General features: G+C 36.2%; 1 protein-coding gene across 11 annotated transcripts in view; it reads left to right on the forward strand.

Moving 5' to 3' along the window:
* INPP4B (inositol polyphosphate-4-phosphatase type II B) overlaps positions 1-16800 on the forward strand; it is a 764537-nt gene that overhangs the window by 701665 nt on the left and 46072 nt on the right. For all 11 annotated transcript variants that reach the window (XM_045055824.1, XM_019828926.3, XM_045055818.1 and 8 more), the window contains 2 exons: positions 5171-5283; positions 9164-9318. In XM_045055824.1, coding sequence (XP_044911759.1) covers positions 5171-5283; positions 9164-9318 — 268 coding nt within the window. The remainder of the gene's footprint in view (positions 1-5170; positions 5284-9163; positions 9319-16800) is intronic.

Here is a 16800-nt window from a genome sequence, read left to right on the forward strand (position 1 = left end):
AGAGGTCACCCACATACCCATGAAATAATTGCTGAGGTCACAGTCAAATTCTTGTTGGCTTAGTTTCAAACGCCCATCTCTGAACTGATCCTGATTTCAAGGTGGATGGGATTATATAAATTGACATCAGAGTGGAAGTATGATTGATCCCATTTAAATTTTGTGCCAGCTATGAAGTGGGAAGTAGGTGTGGTGCTGGGAATTGAGCTTTAATTTCCATTTCATCTTGGAACACTCTGGCAACATAAAGTCATTTGACTGTGAGGTGATGAAGCTATTGCCTTGGCCTCATTAACATCACAGCTCAATCAGGTGAAAGTTTACAGTCCCATTCCTGCTTGCTTGTCAGCACCCCATCTTTGATTCAGGTCAATGTCATAAGGACGATACTGGTATAAAAAGTGACTCTGTTTTTGGCTCTTATGTTCCATGGGAGAGTGGTAAGAGAACAGTCACGGGGTTGTGAGTGTTTCTGATTCTGATCTTTGTGTGCACCTCTATGTGTTGAAAGAGTATTTCCTACTTTGGATAAATTCTGACTTTTGCTGAGAAAGTAGGCTTCCTATCTGACACTGTGGATGCTTTCCTAAGAGCTACTAATGTCTTTCTCTGTTTTGCAGGGTTGACACAGAATCTAACAATGTAGCCGCTTCTGCCAAGACTTTTATTAATTGTTTTCCACTTCAAGTCGATGAAGCATGACAGGGTTATTGTCCTCATTTTGCAGTAGAGAAAATAAGGAGAGAGGGTTAAGCAACTCACCTAAGACCACATGTCAGATCAGGGACGGAGTTGGCATTAGAAATCACTTTCTGGGAAGCTTGGTTCCATGCTTTCTTTTTAAAAAATTATGAAAGTTTCAAACAAACAAAAAAAGAATACATCATAAGATAACAAACACTAGGGAACCCATCACTCAGCCTCAGAATTTTCTTTTTTTTTTTTTAAGAAACAAATAACTTACAGATAGAATGAAAGCTCCCTTTACACACCTTCCAGTTTTAATCCCTCACCTTCCCTTCTCTGAGAAAAGAAGTACTCTGAATTTGGCGTTTTACATTCTCATACACACTTTTACTGCATATATATTATCCATTAAAAATTTGGTAGTTTACATATTTAACTTTATATTATTGCTACTATTTTGGATGCGTCCCATAATTTTTATTGTTTTGCTCAACATAGTTTTTGCTCTATATTCATGCTGATATGTACATATATAATATAGCATGTTTATTGATTTTACCCATTGTATAATGTTACATTTCATGAATATATAACAATTTATTCATTCTCTTTATAAATACTTAGGTGTTTTTTTTTCTGTTGTTGAATATTATAAACAATAATGCAGTGAACGTTCTTGTACCTTTCACCTGATTTTTTTCTTGAACCCTATTTGAAAAAAGAATACTCTTACGGAGATAAGTACGGAGATTTAATTATCCTGTTTAAATTATGTGCTAGAGTAATGCAGGAGTGAGTAGCAAAAAGCAAGACTTGCGATATTTACATTTGAAGAGATTTATTCTAAGTTTAAACTAATCCATGTATACCAGGATTTTAAGTTGATTTATCAAGATTTCTCATTTTATCTTAAAATCTCACTTATTAATCCACAGTCTAGTCATTACCAATGATACTTCTTTCCAGAACCAGACCTGAATTTCTGTGACCTGCAGGATTTTGGTCAGGTTGGGAAAAAACTGGCAGCAAACAAAGTATTGAATTGGTAGAGATGTGCTCTGAATAAAGCCAGCTTTATCATTATAGAAATAGAAAGAGTGGCCTGAAAATTTTAAGAACATCAGAATGATTTCCTTCTGAAAAGCATGCCCTGGGGAGAAGGGTTGAGATTTCCATGGGACATCATGTCTGTCTTAAAGTGCTCTCTTTATGGGGTAGAAATAGGCTAAGGATGGCCATTTATTTGACTTATATTTAGGATCCTTATAGTCTATTTTATATAACTGATTAAAAAATCTTCATGTCAACAGTGAAACGGAATTATTTTGAAAAATCACTATATTTACTCTGGATTCTCAGAAATCTGAAGAAGCTGGTTCATTGTGTTGATACTGGAACTGCCAGCTAATTGTGAAGACATTAGCACAGATATGGGGGAAATTGTCAGCGTTGGAATTTGGAGACTAGGATTTTTTTACTTCCTCTGACGAGGAACCTTGTGAAAGTCACTTACCATCTTGGGTATGGGGTTGCCCTAAGTCAGTAATTTGCAATTTGTTTATGTTGACTCCAGGTTGTTTTATCAGTTTCAAGGGTTGGGACAATAAGAGTAATAATAATAATCACATGGAATAGAAGAGAACATATTCAGGGAACAGTGTTTGCACTAAGGGTAAATATTATGTCATAATTTTTTTGTTACAGAAGGGTGTGTGTGTTTGTGTATGTGAGCATCATGCTGTGGGGCATCATATAAGGTAAAATTCTTACTCTGTATTCCTTTCAAAAATGTTCGAAAGCCATTTATATCAGGTGACTTCAGAAAATATCTGAGGGACCTGTCAGATATGGTTATGTCCCTATTTAGAATACCCTAATTGCTCCTGTTTTTTCCTTCATAATTTTTGCCTCTGGGACCATGCCCTGTAAGGTCCTGGTGAACTACAAATTCCCTGCTTTGATAGTGTTGTATCATTTCTCCACACTCAAATGCTTTCTGTAACCACAAGGCCTTACTTTTGCTAAAAATTCTTCCATACCCAAGTATTCTTTATGGAATTAGGCACTCCTTCCCTTGGGTCTCTATTATTTTTTTTCTATTATTATTTTTACTGACTTAATGTCATAGCCCACAGTACATTTCACTGCGGTTAATAATGGTTTAAAATCCATCTCACCCTACTAAACTGTGAAGATTTTGAGGTCAACTCTTTGTATCTTAAGAATTTGGGTTCTTTCCTTTTCTTATGCCTATATTGTGTTCTCCCTTTCTCTTAAAATAACTTTATTCTTTAGAAACAGTACGTGTTCATTTTAAATGTCTCAAATGACATGGGAAGGCAGTTGAAAAATCACCCTAAATCCTACAACCTAACAAAGACCACTGTTAACATCAAAACCGATGTCTCGCTCTGCCTTCATGCATGTATAGAGAGACATAAGCACACACACACACACATGCATACACATACAGTGTTATATGAATAAATTCATGCGTTGATCTGACCAATTTTTCCTTTCAACAATGTCAAGGACACTTTATCTGTTAATGATATATCTTTACATGTTTTTAAATGTCTACTTATAATTTTAATTCATTAAGGGCATCAATGGCAGACCTGACTTCTTGTTCCTTGTATGCTATCAGTATCAATTAAAAAGCAGCATTATTGTCCTTTTGTTCTTTGGTCAGCTGTAGTCTTGAGCTGTTTTTGTAACTCTAAGGATTCTGCATTATTCTCCTTCCCTTCATCCTTGGCCTGCATCCTGTTAAAATTTCTGTATATCAGAGAGTCTCCTACCTAGTAATGTGATACTTTTAGTCAGACCTTGTCTTTCTTAAGAGAACCATCTATAGTTACATAGTAAGTGTTTGACTTCTGATAGTTTTTCCATTTAGAAACTAATACAGTGGAATCATGCATATATTTTATATGAATATTTTAAATCTCACCTCCCTAACATAGGGTATGCATCTCGATTGTACCTGACCTTACCCTCTTCTGTGGTCATGAAATTCGAGATAATATATAATTGTTTTTAATGGATATTTTTATTTTATAAACCACTTTCACTCTTTGGTAGATATAGATCGCTAGTATAGTTCATTAGGATACTTGCTCTACTCTCTGGAGCTAAAGTCAAGAACTACTCAGACGTATTATTTTAATAAAATGAAACATCTGGTACAGTTTTGGAAAGCACGAAGTCTCATTATGATTACAGCTTATTTGTGTCGTGTGTGTTCATGTGTATACGTGTGTGTATGTATGTGTACGTGTGTGTGTATGTGTGTTTGTGCACACACGTGTGCATGTATGTGTGTATGTGTATATAAGAGAGAGGGAGAGAGGGAGATCTGATTCAGGAATATTTTAATTTTTTCTTCACTGTTACTGGAGAGCCTAGGCACAGTGCATTTTGTGCTTATGGAGTTTGTTCTGTTTTTAGCCTCTATTAAAATTCTCAGGAATTCTTCATCCCTCAGTTTGTGGATTCAATAATAGAACACATTTTCATACTGTACAGCATTAATCCAACAACTCTCCTAGAAAGCCTTTTTGTTTCCGTCTCTATATTCTGATCTCGAACCCCATCTCACCAAGTCTCAGGGACATTTGTGTCATGATGGACATTGCCTTAGGTTTTAATATAAAATGTGTGCCGCTTATTACCTACACTCTAGTTATTAGCATGTAGAGATGTGAGCAATCAGTCATTTCCTGTTCCCTACCTAATTATCTCATATAATTAACTATCACCTCTCATGTTGTTCCTCTTTCCATGACATACCTGTGCTCCTTAATAGCAGTTGCTCCCAACCAGGATAGATTTTGCCCTCAAGGAACATTTGGAGACATTTTTAATTGCCACAGGAAGGGTGCTATTGGTTTCTAAATGGTAGAGGTCAGGGATGCTGCTTAACATCCTACATGGCAGAACATAAACCCATTCCCCACAATGAAATACTATCCAGTCCAAAATGTTAATAGTGCTGAGGTTAAGGAATCTTGCTATGGAAACTGACTTCATGGGTTGTTTTTTTTTTTTTTTTTTTTTGAACTTTCAGATTTCTCCCACCCCTGAGGTGTTCAGTGTAACATATCCTCTTGTTTCAGACTACTTAGTAGCAAAAAGTGACTATAAGATAATAAAGTATAAAATTCTACCTCACGTCTCATCCAAATCATGCTTTAGTTGAAGTGAGGCAGCAACCATCATCAAAAATGTTTCCCTTATTAGTAAAATTATAGTGTATGAAAATTGGCATTACCACAGTAGCACAGAAGAGGCAATGGAGGAACCTGAGGCATATTTTAAGAAAAGAATAAAGTTGGAGGGATTAATAAATATGATTATTCTCAGATGCTCTCTGCTCCGAATGTTATTTGTTGTCATGGAAGTTCTATTTGCTCTTACATTGAGCACATCTCCATGGGCAGCTTAATACTATCGCCCTTATTTTCTCCTTTTTTTTCCCCAGATATTTCACATTTTCAAGAACAAAATGATTTAAAAGGATTACTAGAAAATCTCCATCAAAATATCCAAGCCAAAAAAAGAAAGAATGTAGAAATCATGTGGCTGGCTGCAACGGTAAGCACTCTCCAGCCAGATCTTATTCCGTCACTGTGCTGACCAGTAAGCATCATCGAGTATCTGCTATGTAGGGTTCAACCTCTGCACTTTGGGTTACCGGATGTCATCCTCCATCATCAAGGGGATTAGGCATTTTCAAGGCTGTTGGTAGTTCTATTTAATATACTAGAACAAGAGATGGAAGAAGATGCACTCAACGAGAAAGAATTTTACTTATTGGCTTTTCTTGTACATCCTGGATGTTTGACACTTAGAAGTGAGGGTGAAGTCTCTGTGATTTTCTTCATATTACACGTTGCAATGTCAATCACCCATATCAATCAGGATTTTGAAGTGCTACTCTGGAGACATATGGTTTCAACAGAATGCGGTTATCAGATCTCTGACTGAAAGGCTCAGTAAGGCTCCTGGACATATTGTTCAATTAATGAGCTTGTAAATGGGTTTGTTAATTTAGATATTAGCATAGAATTTATTACTGATGGATTGCTCTTGGGGTAATGAGCTATATTTTCTATGGTTCTTTCTCATTTAATGGTACCCTCAGGGTAGAAGTTCTGCCTTATTTCCTACCCCAGGTTTCTACTAGAGGGAGGGAGAGAATAGTGCCTGTAATTTTTAACTTCTTGTCTGGCAACCATTCAGGCAATAGCTCACATGAACTTACGAATTTTGTTAAGCATTCACACCCAAAGATCCTTTCCTAATGAGAGGATCAGAAAAGGGACACTTTGGAGACCTTTATGATGAATGCCATATTTGTAGTTACTGCACATGGTTACTTGTGTAATTTGGAGTTCAGTAACTGATCTTCTGACATAACTATTCATTCTGTATCAGTAGCATTTAAAACAAAGCCTTGTCCCTACTGCCAGTGTTCAATTACAATCCAATATTACTTACTCTGTTCTGGGAAAAAGGGATGGATAATTTACCATGAGTCTATATAAAATAATTTACAAGAACAAGGCAGAGGAAATCTGTGTTAGCTTCCCTTTATGCCCTCTTGGAGCCCCAGGGAAGAACATCCAAGGTAACAATATGAAACATTGCTTTCAGGCAGCTCATTTACACTGGCCCCATTTAGCACCATACTGCATTACAGGAAGGTTGTTTTTAATAGCTTCCCCCTCCCAGTGTGGCTGCTCTTTATATCTTCAAAGACTCCTATGGTTGTCAATTCTCACAAAAATTTCACAAAGGTGGGTCATGTGCTATTTTTGCTATTTTACTAATGTGATAATAGGAAGGTAATTTGATCATTTACCAATGCTTTCTGACAACTTAGGAACATATACATATGTCATTATAGACATATCATGAAGTTATGTAAATCGATAAATGAAGGATATGCATGTGCAAACACAAATGTATGTTTTCTCTTAGTACATGTTGTTATACCATTTGAATGTATTTTTAAAAGTTTTCCCATGAATCTCATTCTTTCCTAAGATTCTTTTTTGAAACTTAAATGCTGACCAAATATAGCTCACTCACAACTTAATCATTGAATGGATGGTTGTCTGCCTTGAAAAATACAGGGAACCCACAGTGTGCAAATTTGGCACTATGTAGCAACACTGACTTTATTATTACAGCATTTCTTTAGGCTGATACCTCAGTTTCAATATCCTCTTTTTAAATCAGACTTGGGTACTACTTTTACAATGAAGAAATGTGGAAATTCCCTTTGACATTTTCCAAAAAGCTTTTATTTCTGTCTCTATTTCATTTTCTTCTCTTTTAAAACCTATTAATTAAATATTGCTCTGTTAATATTTTACATTCTCATAGAAAAAAACGTATAAAGCTATTTGGTTTTATCTTGATTACATTTTAAACAATAAAAAATGAGAATTTAAAGAGACCAAATGCCTATCAAGTGTGTTAAATTAAGTTCAGGGTCACCTTGGTGCTCAGTCAGTTAAGGGTCCGACTTCAGCTCAGGTCATGGTCTCATGGTTCTGGAGTTCCAGCCCCACATCAGGCTGTGTGCTACCAGGGCCTCTGATCCTCTGTCCCCCTCTCTCTGCCCCTCCCCTGCACTCACTCTCTCTATATATCAAAAAATAAACATTAGTTCAAAGAAGTTATAGAAATAAGGAAACCAAGACCCAACCTGCCCACTCTGATTTAATTTACCCTGCCTCCTCTTGATTTTAAATTTAGAACATCAACTATCCTTAGTAGGTTAGTTGACTATAGTAGAGGCCACACATTTTTTAAAAAAATTCTTTTTCAATGTTTTAATGTTTATTTATTTTTGAGAGAGAGAGGGAGAGAGACAGAGTACGAATGTGGGAGGTGCAGAAAGGGAGACACAGAATCTGAAGCAGGCTCCAGGCTCTGAGCTGTCAGCACAGAGCCCGATGCAGGGCTTAAACTCACAAACCATGAGATCATGACCTGAACCAAAGTCAGACACTTTGACTGAGCTACCCAGGCACCCCAGTAGAGGCAACACATTTTAAAGAATATTCATTGTTTTAAAAATCATATCAGATAAGTGGCATTGGGGTCTATATTTCATTGCAATGAATATAGTCAAGTCTTTGCTGTTTTATGTTTAAAATTTTGAAATATTTTTTTTATTTGAAAAGATTACAGTTTTACAGATAAAAAAGATTTTATGGTGAAATCATGCTTTCATATTTCTCTAGTTGCTTATATTTGAAATGGTGAGAAAGTACCAAAGTTCTAATAAGGACTTGTAAATCCTAGTGTAAGTATCAAAATCACAATTAAAACATGGTAAAAATCCTTGATAAGCTGTATCATTATATGTTTTCCTTAAAGCAGAAAACTGTTAAGGCAGATATCTGCTGTAAAATATTCTTAAATTGATCTTCCTTAAGTTATCTGATGTCAGATAATAAAGCAAAACTGCATCATATCACATTAGATTTATTTTAATTGCATGTTGACACTAATGTAGACTATTGGTATCTCATATCAGAGCCCTACCATGAGACAGGGAAGAGAAAGGAATGGAATGGTTCACCTGCTAACCATAGACAAGAGAATACTGCTGCTGAGAGATTTTTCTCTTGACTTACATTGGAATAACAAAAGAAAGAATTTACAAAAAGAAACAGAACAGAAATTAAAGGCTTGGTCGTTGGCATCATGTAAACCCACATTAGCATCCGGGTTCTGCTCAGTTATGCGCAAGTTACCTAACCTGGCTAAACCTCAATTTCTTCATCTGTAAAATAAGAATGATTAAATCTTCTTCCAGGGTTCATGTGCAGTTATTCATGTGCAAGTCTATATGAAATCTATTAGCGTCGTACCTGGTACAGTAGATGAGTGATTTACAGTGACTATTTTGGTGTCCTTCTTCCTACTAGTTACATTAATGAGTGGTTAGTGGTTCACTTATCTGCTGCGCTGGTGCCCTGTGGATGTTTGAAATCTCATACCATAAAACCAAACCTAGCAAAGTTTTCTTAAATATAAGTTAAGAAGATGTTAGCTATTTAGGATTCAAATCAAGTATCTGATCCAGGAAACATAGTTTTATTTTCCTTTCACAATTAAGGTGTTGCTCCTCAGCTGTGATTATTACTGTCATCCACTACAGTTCAGACCCCCTCTCAGGGGCATTGCTGCCTCTGCTGGGTATTTACCATCTCATATGGCTTCCACAGCCCCACATGTCACACACCACATACAAAGAACTAAATAAATTCAATCTGTTCCACTAGCTTTTGAAATGAAAAGATAATGTTTTTCATTCGCTAGGGCAGATTGAACCAATTGACTGTCATAAATTAACATAAATTTGGTGTGTTTGGATAAGAAGTGTTTAGAGGAGTCCGACACCTTAGAGTAATCTACAAATGAACGATAAATTGTTCATGTGTCTGTGTTGCAGATTTGTCGCAAACTAAATGGTATTCGTTTCACCTGTTGCAAAAGTGCCAAAGACAGGACGTCCATGTCGGTGACTCTTGAACAGTGCTCAATCTTGAGAGATGAGCACCAGCTGCACAAGGACTTCTTTATCCGAGCCCTGGATTGTATGAGAAGGTATCCCACATGTCTTCAACTTTCTTTCTTCTAAGGTCATTTTAAAGTTTTAGGTTTTTTTCCAAATACATATTTTACTAGAGGACTAAATATTTAGTAACTTCACCACATTTCCATGGTTCATAGCTCATGGCATGAAAGATAAAATAATGTTAAGTATTCCCCCTACTGATTTTAGGCAATAAAATACAACGTGGATGGATTTTGATAATAGCGTATTAGCTCATTTAGATCCAAGTTTTAAAGGGCTCTAGTCCCTTCATATATAGCACTTGAAGAACAATTTCTTTATATATTAGGAATTGTGAATATGTACAAAATAAAACTAAGTCTTTATCCAAACAAAATGTTTCCTAACTGCAACTAACACGTGATCTTCCCAATGTCTGGTAGGGTCTCCAGGTCAGTCACCTGCTTCCTAAAATTTATTTTCACATCATCCATCAGGAAGATGGGATGACACCAATACTTTTAAAATAGAGAATTAATATTGTTACTCTACCGACATTTAAAATGCTATGCCTGAAGTCATGTTTCTTGATTCATTTCCACAGTAATTAAATCTAAAGTCTAAGCCATAATGGGAAGGAAAAAGTGCCTCATTCACAATGTCTGTCAGCAAGGACACACGTTAATTAAAAAGTTAAGCGAAATTGTCTCTTTGCTGCAAAGACTGACTCAGAAGCACACCCGATAGCATGGCACAGGCTCTCTGTTCCCAGAAAGGAATGTCCTGTGATGCTCTAGAGACACCTGCTTCTTATCTGGCATATCATTAGCTTCTACTTTTTTTTTTAACTGCTGCAGCCTTTCAGTGGGGATGTGGACGCTTGCCTGCGCTTATCCTGTGCCTGCATGTTTTCCTCAGTAATGAGAGGTTTCTGAAGCCCTCTCTGTTACCCCATTTCATGTCTCTTGGCATTTTCATTGTTCAGTGGAGTTCTATCATAATTTTTTGACAAATGTATGAGTATGTCTTAGAGGCCTGACATGAACATCTGAGCCATATAAAGCACATTGGTTGGTATAGAAAACTTCTTTTAAAAATAATCTCTCAGCACTAATGGGAAGAATTCAGAATCTGAATCTGAAATCCTCTAATGTGCATAAAAAGAATACAAATTTTCACTATGGATAGAACAAAGGTACTAGGTGGGGAGAGCAGGAACACATGTTATTGGCCAGATATACCAGAGGACTACAATGGTTCAACAAACAGGCATTTTCTGGAAGGTGCAATTGTTGCTTATTTTAAGGCAGATGTAAAAAGGGACCCTTAAATTATAAAGATAATTCTTTCAAATTGGTGAATAAAAGATGTATTTGTCATATACATGTTAAACCATAAAACTACATAGTGTGGTATTGCATAAAGGTTGTACAGAATCAACATTATGTATGTAACATACTTGCTCAGGACATAACATTTATGAGGTTGATTCTTGGCTTGTTAAACAAACTTAAGGATAAACAATTTAATCTAAAAACACTAAAGATCCTAACTTCCATATCACCACTTCTCTGGGGGATCAGTATATATATTTATATATATATATTTTTATACATTTCAAATCTGTCAAATTTATCATTTGGTTTTGTGAATACATGAGGGCTGTGTGAGGCTTGGAGGGCTTTGTGTGTGTGTGTGTGTGTGTGTGTGTGTGTGTGTGTACCTGTGTTTACGGGAAACAAGTGGTGTTCTTTTCTTTAATAACTACCGTCATTTCCTTCTTTGGGTATTCTGTATCACAATCTAAGCCCATTGGTTTATGAGTTCTGTCAAAATAGCAAAGTAAATGAGAGCATGGGGCTTGGGAGCCAGTGACCCAAGTTTGAATGTAGCCTATACGTCGCTTACTAGCCATGAGAAGGTTAATGTCTTACTGCCTCTAATGCCTTAGGCAAGTTAGTCAACCTCTTGATGACTCAGTTTCCTCATATATAAAACAGATGTGATAAGCTCTTCTTAGGAGTTTCTTGAGGATTAAATGAATTGGTATGTGTAAAGTGATTAGAACAGTGTTTGACATACAGCGATCACTGTATAATATTTGTTATGTCAATAAAAAATAAATATCAAGGGTCATGATGTTAACATTCTGATCTTCCAGGTACAGTAAAATCTAGCCAACCATGGTCCCTATAATCTTTATGAATATATTATGACAAAAGGTTTGACTCCAATACCATCTACTAAAATAAAGTCTACTGCTGATTCTTATAAATAAGGTTTCAAATGCAATGTTTTATCTATTTAAGGAAATAGTTCTTTAAATGCCACCTTAAAGTGTGCATGTGTTTACAAATGCCATGCCAATTATGGGTGGACTGTATTCATCACAGTAAGCCTGGATAGATTTCTTGTAAATATTTTTTTACGTTAATGTGTATTCTTACACGCCCTTAGAATTTGAGTGATATATTTGAGATCAAAGAGTCACTCTAGAAATCTAGTGAAACCTCCTTTACTTTATAAATAATGAAACTGAGCTCTAGAATGTTTTGGCAAAAACTTCAGATAGAAAATATTAGAGCCAGCACTCAAACATAGATGACCTTGTTATACTTTAAAGTTATTCTCTTTGTACCAAATAAAATAAAATAACATCACTTAAAACTATTTGGTAATGTATTTGGCACCTTCAAATCTGTTAGTTAAAATACAGTTGACCCTTGAACAACACAGATTTGAACTGCTTGGGTCTACTTATATGCAGATTTTTTTATAAGTACTTTATGTTCTTATGATTTTCTTAATAGCATTTTCTTTTTTCTAGCCTGCTTTATTGTATGAATACAGTATATAGTACACATAATATACAAAACATGTTAATCACTGTTTATGTTATCAGTAAGGCTTCCTGTCAACAGTAGGCTATTGCTAATTAAGTTTTAGGGGACTCAAAAGTTATACAGGATTTTCCAATGTGCAGGGGTTCAGTGCCCCAACCCCTCTGTTGTTCAAGGGTCAAGCGTATTACATAAGTCCTATAACTCATAAAAAAAGTGTGCTTTTATAAATTTCAGACTGTGTAGAAGACTAGAGTAACCTGCTCAAATCCTGAGACCTTGAAGAGCAAATTCTAGTTCTAGAACATCAACTGTTTAATTTCAACCTTATCTACTATGTTCACCATTGTACAAGGGCATTGAGCACAGTGTCTGGTCCAGAGTAAGATGAATAAAAATACGGGTTGAATAAATGAAGAACAATCCAAATAGGAATTCATAATGTTGCCTTCTGTTTTTCAGAACTATGTATCAACTTTGTTGTCTTTTTTTAAAATTATGTTTTCAATTATATTCAAGACAGTAATTTGGTTCTTACTCTTATATCTAAGCCTTGTTTCCTGGGGTTGCCCTTGGGTCTCTGTAGTTTGGTGGCCAATGATAATAAGCCAGACAGAAGTTGTGCTCAGACAACTCAATCCAATAAGGTTTCCAAACACTGTTGATGTATCTGTTGATTGTGAACATATTCAAAGTTCAGGCATTTTCGAACCTTCTCCCTTTTATTTCCACCAGGCCTGTTAGGTCCTGCTAGTTGGCCAGGATGTGTGAAAGTTTATCAAATCCCTCCATGGCTCTCTCATTTTCAGGATCTCCTGGTTAGATTAATGGCTACTCTGGGAGCGACCCCAGTAGAACTGCTATCTCAGACTAGCCAAGAGGTCCACTGTCCTCATCCAAGAATACTGCTGTTTCAGATAATTCCCGGGAGTGGCATTTCCCCCAGAGCGGTCAAGTGCTCCGCCAGCTCACCCTAGTAGAACTTGAGCTGAAAGGGGCAGGGATGGGAGCAGTGCCGGGCAGGAAGGCCACACACTTCCTCTCTTCTTACCCCCTGTCAGCAGTTTTCCAGGAAGAACCAGTTCTCAGCTTGTTGCTTGACTTCAGTTGATTACCAGGGTCCTGAAATGGGTGTTTTTGACTTTCCATTTCCTAGTATTTTCCATTGTCATAGTTTTTTGGAAGAAAGAGGATTTTCAGAACTCCTTGGTCCGCCATCTAGGAAATCCCACCCTCAGACAGTGGCTTTAAAATGCATCTCAAACTGTTTCTGGAGTTTTTAAATATTACTTATGTTTGGACCCTATTGATTTATAATTGGGAAATCTGAGGTGGATTCAGGAATCTAAATTTTTCAAGAACTTTACTGATATTCTGGGACACAATCTTGGATTTAAATAAATCATTGTTTTAAAGGAGTTTGATTTTTATGCTTTTGAAAATATTGTTTTTTTAATTTTATTTAACATTAATTACAGTTTACCTTTGAATTATTCTAACTACCTTTCAGGCTATTTACTCTGGATTTTTTTTAAGTTCATCGAGGTTATAATATTGCCATTTTTTAGTTTTACTTTTTCCTTATCTCTATTAAATTTTTCAATTGTATTGTGCTTCTCTCTGTTCAGATTATTTATGAATAAACAAAATGTCATAGATAAAGAGAACTAAATAAAGCTTCATTGGGCTGCTTAATCAGAAACTTACTCACCGGAATAAGCTCCGTGAGAGGAGGTATTTTTATTTTCCTTTGTCATTGCAGCCTTCCAGGATCTAGAACAATGCCTAATAATATCAGGTTCTCAACAAATATTCAATGGATGGATGGATGGATGGATGGATAGCACAGGTTTCTAAAATGTTCAGGTCATATATATATATATATATATATACACATATATATATGTGTGTATATATATATATGTGTATATATATATGTGTATATATGTATATATATATATGTGTATATATATGTATATATATATATACGTGTATATATATATATATATATATATTAGGAAGTTTTGCACATATATAGGCATTTAGAATTAGATAGATTTAGAATTAGATAATTAGATTAGATAATTAGAATGAAATTATCACTCAGTTATGACATATTTACAAGCAAAAGTTCCAGAAGATGAAATTGAAAGCTTTGGAGAGGTTATGATTAAAAAAAAAAAAACTATCTTAATGCATATTCTGAATCCTTCCTTTGTACTATTTTCAAAAATTTCACTCTCTTCCTATATAGCCAATATTACTCACAGGTGCACATTACTGATACGTGCCTTTGGTTATAATCTGCTTGGCTGAAATAGCAAAAGGGCTTCCTCAGAATAGAAAGTTAGCAGAGTATCTGGGAAGATCTGGCTCTGTAAAGAACTCTTAGTAATTGCCTATATTGCAAGACAAAAACAATGATTCTCAACCCTCATTAGAAACCCTGGGTTTAAGGGCGCCTGGGTGGCGCAGTCGGTTAAGCGTCCGACTTCAGCCAGGTCATGATCTCGTGGTCCGTGAGTTCGAGCCCCGCGTCAGGCTCTGGGCTGATGGCTTGGAGCCTGGAGCCTGTTTCTGATTCTGTGTCTCCCTCTCTCTCTCTGCCCCTCCCCCGTTCATGCTCTGTCTCTCTCTGTCCCAAAAATAAATAAAAAACATTGGAAAAAAAAAAAAAAGAAGAAGCCCTGGGTTTGGGGCACCTGCGTGGCCTAGTCAGTTAAGCATCTGACTCTTGATTTTGACTCAGGTCATGATCTTGTGGTTTGGTTTGTGGGTTAGATCCCCGTGTTGGCCTGTGTGCTGACAGCACAGAACCTGCTTGGGATACTCTGTATCCTTCACACTCTGCCTCTCTCTCTCTCTCTCTCTCTCTCTCTGTCTGTCTCTCTGTCTCTCTCTGTGTCTCTGTGTCTCTCTGTCTCTCTCTCTCTCAAAATAAATAAACATTTTAAATAGAAAGAAAGAAAGGAAGGAAGAAAGAAAGAAAGAAAGAAAGAAAGAAAGAAAGAAAGAAAGAGAAAGAAAGAAACCCTGGGGCTTGGGGGCTGAATGGCAGGAGTCCTTCTACAAACTAGCTTCTGGGATGGAGACTAGGTGGAGAACCACTTGACTGAAGTCAATCTCATTTAAACCTGCCACATTGCAGTAATTTATTTTAGTGGCTTTGTGGTAAGACTATTAGCCTGGTATATCTCTCTTTTTTTTTAATTTTATTTAAATCTAAATTTGTTAACATGTAGTGTAATAACGGTTTCAGGAGTAGAACTTACTGATTCATCACTTACATATAACACCCAGTGCTCATCCCAACAAGTGCCCTCCTTAATGCCCATCACCCATTTAGCCCACCCCCCATACAACACCCCTCCAGCAACCCTCAGTTTGTTCTCTGTATTTAAGAGTCTCTTATAGTTTGCCTCCCTCTCTTTATCTTCTTTTTCCATCCCTTCTTCTATGTTCATCTATTTTGTTTCTTAAATTCCACATATGAGTGAAATCATATGATATATATCTTTCTGCGACTTATTTTGCTTACCATAGTACATTCTAGTTCCATCTACGTTGTTACAGATGGCAAGATTTCAAGCTTTCTGATTGCCGAGTAATATTCCTGAGTGTGTGTGTCTGTGTGTATGTGTGTGTGTGTGTGTGTGTGTGTGTGTGTGTGTACCACATCTTCTTTATTCATTCATCAGCCAAAGGATATTTGGGCTCTTTCCATAATTTGGCTACTGTTGATGGTGCTGCCATAAACATCGGGATACTTGTGCCCCTTTGAATCAGCATTTTTGTATCCTTTGGATAAATACCTAGTAGTGAAATTACTGGGTTGTAGGGTAATTCTATTTTAAATTTTTTGAGGAACCTCCATACTGTTTTCCAGAGTAGCAATACCAGTTTGCATTCCTGCCAGCAGTGCAAAAGAGTTCCACTTTCTCCACACCCTCACCAACATCTGTTGTTTCCTCAGTTGTTTATTTTAACCATTCTGACAGGTGTGAGGTGGCATCTCATTGTGGTTTTGATTGTATTTCCCTGATGATAAGGGATGTTGAGCATCTTTTCAAGTGTCTGTTAGCCATCTAGATGTCTTCTTTGGAAAACTGTCTGTTCATGTCTTATGCCCATTTCTTCACTGAGTTATTTGTTTTATCTTTTCTTTGAGTTTGGAAGTGTATGTGTATTGACAAATTCTCCCTTGATCGTGTATAGTGGAAAGTTACAAAATGGTGGCTGCATAATTGGCAGACTTTTTTTTTTTTTATAGAAAGGGATAATGCAATATCAGCACTCAGTTTTTGGTTATGGAATCTCCATGATGCTAAGATCCCTTTTGTCCCAGTGCATTTACAGAAAGAATTTTTAGCAGAGACTTTTGAGTTTATATTTCATTAATAGACAATTAGGAATGGGTTTTAAATACAAAATTTGACTAGATTATAAAATGTCATGCTCTATGAAAAAATGATTGTGTTGGGAAATTTAATACCCACTAAAAAGTAAATTAAAATGAAAATACCAGTGCAATCTTATTTCCCTTAACAGGAACCCAGGGATGATGTGTATATACAAGGTAACAATGTGACACCATATTGCTCAGTTGTCTGTAACTTTTATTTTCCTTATGGTACATTCCTCTGCAATCTGTCATTCTATAGTGGCTCCTTAAAATTAAGATAGTTGATACGC

Source organism: Felis catus, chromosome B1, assembly GCF_018350175.1.
Source record: "Felis catus isolate Fca126 chromosome B1, F.catus_Fca126_mat1.0, whole genome shotgun sequence".
NCBI classification, from domain to species: Eukaryota; Metazoa; Chordata; class Mammalia; order Carnivora; family Felidae; genus Felis; species Felis catus.